At 53.1% G+C, this 12,271-nt stretch overlaps 1 protein-coding gene across 3 annotated transcripts in view; it reads left to right on the forward strand.

Annotated features, from left to right (window-relative positions):
• Positions 1–12,271, forward strand: part of LOC119960428 (RNA-binding protein 39-like) — a 95,880-nt gene that overhangs the window by 45,227 nt on the left and 38,382 nt on the right. For all 3 annotated transcript variants that reach the window (XM_038788148.1, XM_038788147.1, XM_038788149.1), the window contains exons 2-3: positions 1,108–1,200; positions 4,853–4,899. In XM_038788148.1, the coding sequence (XP_038644076.1) occupies positions 1,138–1,200; positions 4,853–4,899 (110 nt within the window). In that variant the 5' untranslated portion in view covers positions 1,108–1,137. The remainder of the gene's footprint in view (positions 1–1,107; positions 1,201–4,852; positions 4,900–12,271) is intronic.

Consider the following 12,271-nt stretch of genomic DNA (forward strand, 5'->3'; position numbering starts at 1 on the left):
GAGGCGGTTGTGCTAACCACTAGGCCACCGTGCTGCCCGTTCTTGGCCAATCTAACCTCCTGTGACGAAACTCTTCAGTTTAGTCCCAGTCCCAGGGGTTCGGGGTGGTTTATATATAGAATAACAGATACCCGGGAGTGAGTTTCAGACTGGAATCTAATCGAGGGGATCGGGGTGGTTTATATATAGAATAATAGATACCCGGGAGTGAGTTACAGACAGGAATCTAATCGAGGGGTTCGGGGTGGTTTATATATAGAATAACAGATACCCGGGAGTGAGTTACAGACTGGAATCTAATCGAGGGGTTCGGGGTGGTTTATATATAGAATAACAGATACCTGGGAGTGAGTTACAGACTGGAATCTAATCGAGGGGTTCAGGGTGGTTTATATATAGAATAACAGATATCCGGGAGTGAGTTACAGACTGGAATCTAATCGAGGGGCTCAGGGTGGTTTATATATAGAATAACAGATACCCGGGAGTGAGTTACAGACTGGAATCTAATCGAGGGGTTCGGGGTGGTTTATATATAGAATAACAGATACCCGGGAGTGAGTTACAGGCTGGAATCTAATCGAGGGGTTCAGAGTGGTTTATATATAGAATAACAGATACCCGGGAGTGTGTTACAGACTGGAATCTAATCGAGGGGTTCAGAGTGGTTTATATCTAGAATAACAGATACCCAGGAGTGAGTTACAGATTGGAATCTAATCGAGGGGTTCGGGGTGGTTTATATATAGAATAACAGATACCCGGGAGTGAGTTACAGGCTGGAATCTAATCGAGGGGTTCAGAGTGGTTTATATATAGAATAACAGATACCCGGGAGTGAGTTACAGACTGGAATCTAATCGAGGGGTTCGGGGTGGTTTATATATAGAATAACAGATACCCGGGAGTGAGTTACAGACTGGAATCTAATCGAGGGGTTCGGGATGGTTTATATATAGAATAACAGATACCCGGGAGTGAGTTACAGATTGGAATCTAATCGAGGGGTTCGGGATGGTTTATATATAGAATAACAGATACCCGGGAGTGAGTTACAGACTGGAATCTAATTTGTTAATGACCTGATGTGTTGTTGTTTGTTGTTAGGATATTGTGAAGTGAGATACCATCACCACCATGTCCTCCGATGAGTTTGATGTGGTTATTGAGGCAATGCTGGAGGCGCCCTACAAGAAAGAGGTGAGTGTGTTGGGAAGGGGAGGGAAACTTTCCCTCCGGGATCTCCCGTATTCCTGATCCAGGCTCGGCATTTTTACCTTCAAGGCACCGTTTCAGAAATCACGGCGTGGACCATTCCGCGGGATGAATTTGCGATGTCAATAGTTCCCATTGAAGATTTGCCATGTCAACCGTCACATTACATTGCAGCTGCAGCCTCCGGCCACCGGATGGCGACATTCTCACTGCATTGGTGATGGAGAGAAATCATTGCCTTAAGAATTCTGGGCCAGTACTGACCCTTTATCAGTGCGGCACTCCGTCAGTACTGACCCTCTGACAGTGCAGCACTCCCTCAGTACTGACCCTCTGACAGTGCGGCACTCCCTCAGTACTGACCCTCTGACAGTGCGGCACTCCCTCAGTACTGACCCCCTCTGACAGTGCAGCACTCCCTCAGTACTGACCCTCTGACAGTGCGGCACTCCCTCAGTACTGACCCTCTGACAGTGCGGCAGTCCCTCAGTACTGACCCTCTGACAGTGCGGCCCTCCCTCAGTACTGACCCTCTGACAGTGCGGCTCTCCCTCAGTACTGACCCTCTGACAGTGATGCACTCCCTCAGTACTGACCCTCTGACAGTGCGGCACTCCCTCAGTACTGACCCTCTGACAGTGCGGCAGTCCCTCAGTACTGACCCTCTGACAGTGCGGCACTCTCTCAGTACTGACCCTCTGACAGTGCGGCACTCCCTCAGTACTGACCCTCTGACAGTGCAGCGCTCCCTCAGTACTGACCCTCTGACAGTGCAGCGCTCCCTCAGTACTGACCCTCTCACAGGGCAGCACTCCCTCAGTAGTGACCCTCTGACAGTGCGGCACTCCCTCAGTACTGACCCACTGAGAGTGCGGCACTCCCTCAGTAGTGATCCTCTGACAGTGCGGCACTCCCTCAGTACTGACCCTCTGACAGTGCGGCACTCCCTCAGTACTGACCTTCTGACGGTGCAGCACTCCCTCAGTACTGACCCTCTGACAGTGCAGCACTCCCTCAGTACTGACCCTCTGACAGTGCGGCACTCTCTCAATACTGACCCTCCCACAGTGCGGCACTCCCTCAGTACTGACCCTCTGACAGTGCAGCATTCATTCAGTACTGACCCTCCGACAGTGCAGCACTCCCTCAGTACTGACCCTCTGACAGTGCGGCACTCTCTCAATACTGACCCTCCCACAGTGCGGCACTCCCTCAGTACTGACACTCTGACAGTGAGGCACTCCCTCAGTACTGACCCTCTGACAGTGCGGCACTCCCTCAGTACTGACCCTCTGACAGTGCAGCACTCCCTCAGTACTGACCCACTGACAGTGCGGCGCTCCCTCAGTACTCACCCTCTGACAGTGCAGCACTCCCTCAGTACTGACCATCTGACAGTGCGGCGCTCCCTCAGTACTGACCCTCTGACAGTGCAGCATTCACTCAGTACTGACCCTCCGACAGTGCAGCACTCCCTCAGTACTGACTCCCTGACAGTGCGGCACTCCCTCAGTACTGACCCTCTGACAGTGCAGCACTCCCTCAGTACTGACCCTCTGACAGTGCGGCGCTCCCTCAGTACTGACCCTCTGACAGTGCAGCACTCCCTCAGTACTGAACCTCTGACAGTGCGGCACTCCCTCAGTACTGACCCTCTGACAGTGCGGCACTCACTCAATACTGACCCTCTGACAGTGCGGTGCTCCTTCAGTACTGACCCTCTGACAGTGCGGCACTCACTCAATACTGACCCTCTGACAGTGCGGCACTCCCTCAGTACTGACCCTCTGACAGTGCAGCACTCCCTCAGTACTGACCCTCTGACAGTGCGGCACTCCCTCAGTACTGACCCTCTGACAGTGCGGCACTCCCTCAGTACTGACCCTCTGACAGTGCGGCACTCCCTCAGTACTGACCCTCTGACAGTGCGGCACTCCCTCAGTACTGACCCTCTGACAGTGCGGCACTCCCTCAGTACTGACCCTCTGACAGTGCGGCACTCCCTCAGTACAGACCCTCTGACAGTGCGGCACTCCCTCAGTACTGACCCTCTGACAGTGCAGCACTCCCTCAGTACTGACCCTCTGACAGTGCGGCGCTCCCTCAGTACTGACCCTCTGACAGTGCGGCACTCCCTCAGTACTGACCCTCTGACAGTGCAGCACTCCCTCAGTACTGACCCTCTGACAGTGCGGCACTCCCTCAGTACTGACCCTCTGACAGTGCGGCACTCCCTCAGTACTGACCCTCTGACAGTGCAGCACTCCCTCAGTACTGACCCTCTGACAGTGCGGCACTCCCTCAGTACTGACCCTCTGACAGTGCGGCACTCCCTCAGTACTGACCCTCTGACAGTGCGGCACTCCCTCAGTACTGACCCTCTGACAGTGCGGCACTCCCTCAGTACTGACCCTCTGACAGTGCGGCACTCCCTCAGTACAGACCCTCTGACAGTGCGGCACTCCCTCAGTACTGACCCTCTGACAGTGCAGCACTCCCTCAGTACTGACCCTCTGACAGTGCGGCGCTCCCTCAGTACTGACCCTCTGACAGTGCGGCACTCCCTCAGTACTGACCCTCTGACAGTGCAGCACTCCCTCAGTACTGACCCTCTGACAGTGCGGCACTCACTCAATACTGACCCTCTGACAGTGCGGCACTCCCTCAGTACTGACCCTCTGACAGTGCAGCACTCCCTCAGTACTGACCCTCTGACAGTGCGGCACTCCCTCAGTACTGACCCTCTGACAGTGCGGCACTCCCTCAGTACTGACCCTCTGACAGTGCGGCACTCCCTCAGTACTGACCCTCTGACAGTGCGGCACTCCCTCAGTACAGACCCTCTGACAGTGCGGCACTCCCTCAGTACTGACCCTCTGACAGTGCAGCACTCCCTCAGTACTGACCCTCTGACAGTGCGGCGCTCCCTCAGTACTGACCCTCTGACAGTGCGGCACTCCCTCAGTACTGACCCTCTGACAGTGCAGCACTCCCTCAGTACTGACCCTCTGACAGTGCGGCACTCCCTCAGTACTGACCCTCTGACAGTGCGGCACTCCCTCAGTACTGACCCTCTGACAGTGCGGCACTCCCTCAGTACTGACCCTCTGACAGTGCGGCACTCCCTCAGTACAGACCCTCTGACAGTGCGGCACTCCCTCAGTACTGACCCTCTGACAGTGCAGCACTCCCTCAGTACTGACCCTCTGACAGTGCAGCACTCCCTCAGTACTGACCCTCTGACAGTGCGGCACTCTCTCAGTACTGACCCTCTGACAGTGCAGCACTCCCTCAGTACTGACCCTCTGACAGTGCGGCGCTCCCTCAGTACTGACTCTCTGACAGTGCGGCACTCCCTCAGTACTGACCCTCTGACAGTGCAGCACTCCCTCAGTACTGACCCTCTGACAGTGCGGCACTCCCTCAGTACTGACCCTCTGACAGTGCGGCACTCCCTCAGTACTGACCCTCTGACAATGCAGCGCTCCCTCAGTACTGACCCTCTGAGTGTGCGGATCTCCCTTCAGACTCATCGTGGGGACTTTCTGATCCTTCCAGTTGATCTGATGTTTATATTTCTGTCCATCAACAGCTTGGTGACTTGCAGTAACTATAATATATTTTGCTCCTTTCACAGAACAACAAGTTCCGGGCCAAAGTTTACAACAATACAAAAAGCAGCAGGTAAACTCTCCCAGGACAGGTACAGCACGGGGTTAGATACAGAGTAAAGCTCCCTCTACACTGTCCCCATCAAACACTCCCAGGACAGGTACAGCACGGGGTTAGATACAGAGTAAAGCTCCCTCTACACTGTCCCCATCAAACACTCCCAGGACAGGTACAGCACGGGGTTAGATACAGAGTAAAGCTCCCTCTACACTGTCCCCATCAAACACTCCCAGGACAGGTACAGCACGGGGTTAGATACAGAGTAAAGCTCCCTCTACACTGTCCCCATCAAACACTCCCAGGACAGGTACAGCACGGGGTTAGATACAGAGTAAAGCTCCCTCTACACTGTCCCCATCAAACACTCCCAGGACAGGTACAGCACGGGGTTAGGTACAGAGTAAAGCTCCCTCTACACTGTCCCCATCAAACAGTCCCAGGACAGGTACAGCACGGGGTTAGATACAGAGTAAAGCTCCCTCTACACTGTCCCCATCAAACACTCCCAGGACAGGTACAGCACGGGGTTAGATACAGAGTAAAGCTCCCTCTACACTGTCCCCATCAAACACTCCCAGGACAGGTACAGCACAGGGTTAGATACAGAGTAAAGCTCCCTCTACACTGTCCCCATCAAACAGGCCCAGGACAGGTACAGCACGGGGTTAGATACAGAGTAAAGCTCCCTCTACACTGTCCCCATCAAACCGTCCCAGGACAGGTACAGCACGGGGTTAGATACAGAGTAAAGCTCCCTCTACACTGTCCCCATCAAACACTCCCAGGACAGGTACAGCACGGGGTTAGATACAGAGTAAAGCTCCCTCTACACTGTCCCCATCAAACACTCCCAGGACAGGTACAGCACGGGGTTAGATACAGAGTAAAGCTCCCTCTACACTGTCCCCATCAAACACTCCCAGGACAGGTACAGCACAGGGTTAGATACAGAGTAAAGCTCCCTCTACACTGTCCCCATCAAACAGCTCCCAGGACAGGTACAGCACGGGGTTAGATACAGAGTAAAGCTCCCTCTACACTGTCCCCATCAAACACTCCCAGGACAGGTACAGCACGGGGTTAGATACAGAGTAAAGCTCCCTCTACACTGTCCCCATCAAACACTCCCAGGACAGGTACAGCACGGGGTTAGATACAGAGTAAAGCTCCCTCTACACTGTCCCCATCAAACACTCCCAGGACAGGTACAGCACGGGGTTAGATACAGAGTAAAGCTCCCTCTACACTGTCCCCATCAAACACTCCCAGGACAGGTACAGCACGGGGTTAGATACAGACTAAAGCTCCCTCTATACTGTCCCCATCAAACACTCCCAGGACAGGTACAGCACGGGGTTAGATACAGAGTAAAGCTCCCTCTACACTGTCTCCATCAAACAGTCCCAGGACAGGTACAGCACGGGGTTAGATACAGAGTAAAGCTCCCGTCTACACTGACCCCATCAAACACTCCCGGGACAGGTACAGCACGGGGTTAGATACAGAGTAAAGCTCCCTCTACACTGTCCCCATCAAACACTCCCAGGACAGGTACAGCACGGGGTTAGATACAGAGTAAAGCTCCCTCTACACTGTCCCCATCCAACACTCCCAGGACAGGTACAACACGGGGTTAGATACAGAGTAAAGCTCCCTCTACACTGTCCCCATCAAACACTCCCAGGACAGGTACAGCACGGGGTTAGATACAGAGTAAAGCTCCCTCTACACTGTCCCCATCAAACACTCCCAGGACAGGTACAGCACGGGGTTAGATACAGAGTAAAGCTCCCTCTACACTGTCCCCATCAAACACTCCCAGGACAGGTGCAGCACGGGGTTAGATACAGAGTAAATGCTGCCTCTACACTGTCCCCATTAAACACTCCCAGGACAGGTACAGCACGGGGTTAGATACAGAGTAAAGCTCCCTCTACACTGTCCCCATCAAACACTCCCAGGACAGGTACAGCACGGGGTTCGATACAGAGTAAAGCTCCCTCTACACTGTCCCCATCAAAGACTCCCAGGACAGGTACAGCACGGGGTTAGATACAGAGTAAAGCTCCCTCTACACTGTCCCCATCAAACACTCCCAGGACAGGTACAGCACGGGGTTAGATACAGAGTAAAGCTCCCTCTACACTGTCCCCATCAAACACTCCCAGGACAGGTACAGCACGGGGTTAGATACAGAGTACAGCTCCCTCTACACTGTCCCCATCAAACAGTCCCAGGACAGGTACAGCACGGCGTTAGATACAGAGTAAGCTCCCTCTACACTGTCCCCATCAAACACTCCCAGGACAGGTACAGCACGGGGTTAGATACAGAGTAAAGCTCCCTCTGCACTGTCCCCATTAAACACTCCCAGGACAGGTACAGCACGGGGTTAGATACAGAGTAAAGCTCCCTCAACACTGTCCCCATCAAACACTCCCAGGACAGGTACAGCACGGGGTTAGATACAGAGTAAATCTCCCACTACACTGTTCCCATCAAACACTCCCAGGACAGGTACAGCACGGGGTTAGATACAGAGTAAAGCTCCCTCTACACTGTCCCCATCAAACACTCCCAGGACAGGTACAGCACGGGGTTAGATACAGAGTAAAGCTCCCTCTGCACTGTCCCCATCAAACACTCCCAGGACAGGTACAGCACGGTGTTAGATACAGAGTAAAGCTCCCTCTGCACTGTCCCCATTAAACACTCCCAGGACAGGTACAGCACGGGGTTAGATACAGATTAAAGCTTCCTCTACACTGTCCCCATCAAACACTCCCAGGACAGGTACAGCACGGGGTTAGATACAGAGTAAAGCTCCCTCTACACTGTCCCCATCAAACACTCCCAGGACAGGTACAGCACGGGGTTAGATACAGAGTAAAGCTCCCTCTACACTGTCCCCATCAAACACTCCCAGGACAGGTACAGCACGGGGTTAGATACAGAGTAAAGCTCCCTCTAGCACTGTCCCCATCAAACACTCCCAGGACAGGTACAGCACGGGGTTAGATACAGAGTAAAGCTCCCTCTACACTGTCCCCATCAAACACTCCCAGGACAGGTACAGCACGGGGTTAGATACAGAGTAAAGCTCCCTCTACACTGTCCCCATCAAACACTCCCAGGACAGGTACAGCACGGGGTTAGATACAGAGTAAAGCTCCCTCTACACTGTCCCCATCAAACACTCCCAGGACAGGTACAGCACGGGGTTAGATACAGAGTAAAGCTCCCTCTACACTGTCCCCATCAAACACTCCCAGGACAGGTACAGCACGGGGTTAGATACAGAGTAAAGCTCCCTCTACACTGTCCCCATCAAACACTCCCAGGACAGGTACAGCACGGGGTTAGATACAGAGTAAAGCTCCCTCTACACTGTCCCCATCAAACACTCCCAGGACAGGTACAGCACGGGGTTAGATACAGAGTAAAGCTCCCTCTACACTGTCCCCATCAAACACTCCCAGGACAGGTACAACACGGGGTTAGATACAGAGTAAAGCTCCCTCTACACTGTCCCCATCAAACACTCCCAGGGACAGGTACAGCACGGGGTTAGGATACAGAGTAAAGCTCCCTCTACACTATCCCCATCAAACACTCACAGGACGGTTACAGCAGAGGGTTAGATACAGAGTAAAGCTCCCTCTACACTGTCCCCATCAAACACTCCCAGGAAAGGTACAGCACGGGGTTAGATACAGAGTAAAGCTCCCTCTACACTGTCCCCATCAAACACTCCCAGGACAGGTACAGCACGGGGTTAGATACAGAGTAAAGCTCCCTCTACACTGTCCCCATCAAACACTCCCAGGACAGGTACAGCACGGGTTAGATACAGAGTAAAGCTCCCTCTACACTGTCCCCATCAAACACTCCCAGGACAGGTACAGCACGGGGTTAGATACAGAGTAAAGCTCCCTCTACACTGTCCCCATCAAACACTCCCAGGACAGGTACAGCACGGGGTTAGATACAGAGTAAAGCTCCCTCTACACTGTCCCCATCAAACACTCCCAGGACAGGTACAGCACGGGGTTAGATACAGAGTAAAGCTCCCTCTACACTGTCCCCATCAAACACTCCCAGGACAGGTACAGCACGGGGTTAGATACAGAGTAAAGCTCCCTCTACACTGTCCCCATCAAACACTCCCAGGACAGGTACAGCACGGGGTTAGATACAGAGTAAAGCTCCCTCTACACTGTCCCCATCAAACAGCACCAGGACAGGTACAGCACGGGGTTAGATACAGAGTAAAGCTCCCTCTACACTGTCCCCATCAAACAGTCCCAGGACAGGTACAGCACGGGGTTAGATACAGAGTAAAGCTCCCTCTACACTGTCCCCATCAAACACTCCCAGGACAGGTACAGTACGGGGTTCGATACAGAGTAAAGCTCCCTCTACACTGTCCCCATCAAACACTCCCAGGACAGGTACAGCACGGGGTTAGATACAGAGTAAAGCTCCCTCTACACTGTCCCCATCAAACACTCCCAGGACAGGTACAGCACGGGGTTAGATACAGACTAAAGCTCCCTCTATACTGTCCCCATCAAACACTCCCAGGACAGGTACAGCACGGGGTTAGATACAGAGTAAAGCTCCCTCTACACTGTCCCCATCAAACACTCCCAGGACAGGTACAGCACGGGGTTAGATACAGAGTAAAGCTCCCTCTACACTGTCCCCATCAAACACTCCCAGGGCAGGTACAGCACGGGGTAGGATACAGAGTAAAGCTCCCTCTACACTGTCCCCATCAAACACTCACAGGACAGGTACAGCACGGGGTTAGATACAGAGTAAAGCTCCCTCTACACTGTCCCCATCAAACACTCCCAGGGACAGGTACAGCACGGGGTTAGATACAGAGTAAAGCTCCCTCTACACTGTCCCCATCAAACACTCCCAGGACAGGTACAGCACAGGGTTAGATACAGAGTAAAGCTCCCTCTACACTGTCCCCATCAAACAGGCCCAGGACAGGTACAGCACGGGGTTAGATACAGAGTAAAGCTCCCTCTACACTGTCCCCATCAAACAGTCCCAGGACAGGTACAGCACGGGGTTAGATACAGAGTAAAGCTCCCTCTACACTGTCTCCATCAAACACTCCCAGGGACAGGTACAGCACGGGGTTAGATACAGAGTAAAGCTCCCTCTACACTGTCCCCATCAAACACTCCCAGGACAGGTACAGCACGGGGTTAGATACAGAGTAAAGCTCCCTCTACACTGTCCCCATCAAACACTCCCAGGACAGGTACAGCACAGGGTTAGATACAGAGTAAAGCTCCCTCTACACTGTCCCCATCAAACACGCCCAGGACAGGTACAGCACGGGGTTAGATACAGAGTAAAGCTCCCTCTACACTGTCCCCATCAAACACTCCCAGGACAGGTACAGCACGGGGTTAGATACAGAGTAAAGCTCCCTCTACACTGTCCCCATCAAACACTCCCAGGACAGGTACAGCACGGGGTTAGATACAGAGTAAAGCTCCCTCTACACTGTCCCCATCAAACACTCCCAGGACAGGTACAGCACGGGGTTAGATACAGAGTAAAGCTCCCTCTACACTGTCCCCATCAAACACTCCCAGGACAGGTACAGCACAGGGTTAGATACAGAGTAAAGCTCCCTCTACACTGTCCCCATCAAACACGCCCAGGACAGGTACAGCACGGGGTTAGATACAGAGTAAAGCTCCCTCTACACTGTCCCCATCAAACACTCCCAGGACAGGTACAGCACGGGGTTAGATACAGAGTAAAGCTCCCTCTACACTGTCCCCATCAAACACTCCCAGGACAGGTACAGCACGGGGTTAGATACAGAGTAAAGCTCCCTCTACACTGTCCCCATCAAACACTCCCAGGACAGGTACAGCACGGGGTTAGATACAGAGTAAAGCTCCCTCTACACTGTCCCCATCAAACACTCCCAGGACAGGTACAGCACGGGGTTAGATACAGAGTAAAGCTCCCTCTACACTGTCCCCATCAAACACTCCCAGGACAGGTACAGCACGGGGTTAGATACAGAGTAAAGCTCCCTCTACACTGTCCCCATCAAACACTCCCAGGACAGGTACAGCACGGGGTTAGATACAGAGTAAAGCTCCCTCTACACTGTCCCCATCAAACACTCCCAGGACAGGTACAGCACGGGGTTAGATACAGAGTAAAGCTCCCTCTACACTGTCCCCATCAAACACTCCCAGGACAGGTACAGCACGGGGTTAGATACAGAGTAAAGCTCCCTCTACACTGTCCCCATCAAACACTCCCAGGACAGGTACAGCACGGGGTTAGATACAGAGTAAAGCTCCCTCTACACTGTCCCCATCAAACACTCCCAGGACAGGTACAGCACGGGTTAGATACAGAGTAAAGCTCCCTCTACACTGTCCCCATCAAACACTCCCAGGACAGGTACAGCACGGGGTTAGGTACAGAGTAAAGCCCCCTCTACACTGTCCCCATCAAACACTCCCAGGACAGGTACAGCACGGGGTTAGATACAGAGTAAAGCTCCCTCTACACTGTCCCCATCAAACACTCCCAGGACAGGTACAGCACGGGGTTAGATACAGAGTAAAGCTCCCTCTACACTGTCCCCATCAAACACTCCCAGGACAGGTACAGCACGGGGTTAGATACAGAGTAAAGCTCCCTCTACACTGTCCCCATCAAACACTCCCAGGACAGGTACAGCACGGGGTTAGATACAGAGTAAAGCTCCCTCTACACTGTCCCCATCAAACACTCCCAGGACAGGTACAGCATGGGGTAGGATACAGAGATAAGCTCCCTCTACACTGTCCCCATCAAACACTCCCAGGACAGGTACAGCACGGGGTTAGATACAGAGTAAAGCTCCCTCTACACTGTCCCCATCAAACACTCCCAGGACAGGTACAGCACGGGGTTAGATACAGAGTAAAGCTCCCTCTACACTGTCCCCATCAAACACTCCCAGGACAGGTACAGCACGGGGTTAGATACAGAGTAAGCTCCCTCTACACTGTCCCCATCAAACACTCCCAGGGACAGGTACAGCACGGGGTTAGATACAGAGTAAAGCTCCCTCTACACTGTCCCCATCAAACACTCCCAGGACAGGTACAGCACGGGGTTAGATACAGAGTAAAGCTCCCTCTACACTGTCCCCATCAAAGCACTCCCAGGACAGGTACAGCACGGGGTTAGATACAGAGTAAAGCTCCCTCTACACTGTCCCCATCAAACACTCCCAGGACAGGTACAGCACGGGGTTAGATACAGAGTAAAGCTCCCTCTACACTGTCCCCATCAAACACTCCCAGGACAGGTACAGCACGGGGTTAGATACAGAGTAAAGCTC

Source organism: Scyliorhinus canicula, unplaced genomic scaffold, assembly GCF_902713615.1.
Source record: "Scyliorhinus canicula unplaced genomic scaffold, sScyCan1.1, whole genome shotgun sequence".
Taxonomy (NCBI): Eukaryota; Metazoa; Chordata; class Chondrichthyes; order Carcharhiniformes; family Scyliorhinidae; genus Scyliorhinus; species Scyliorhinus canicula.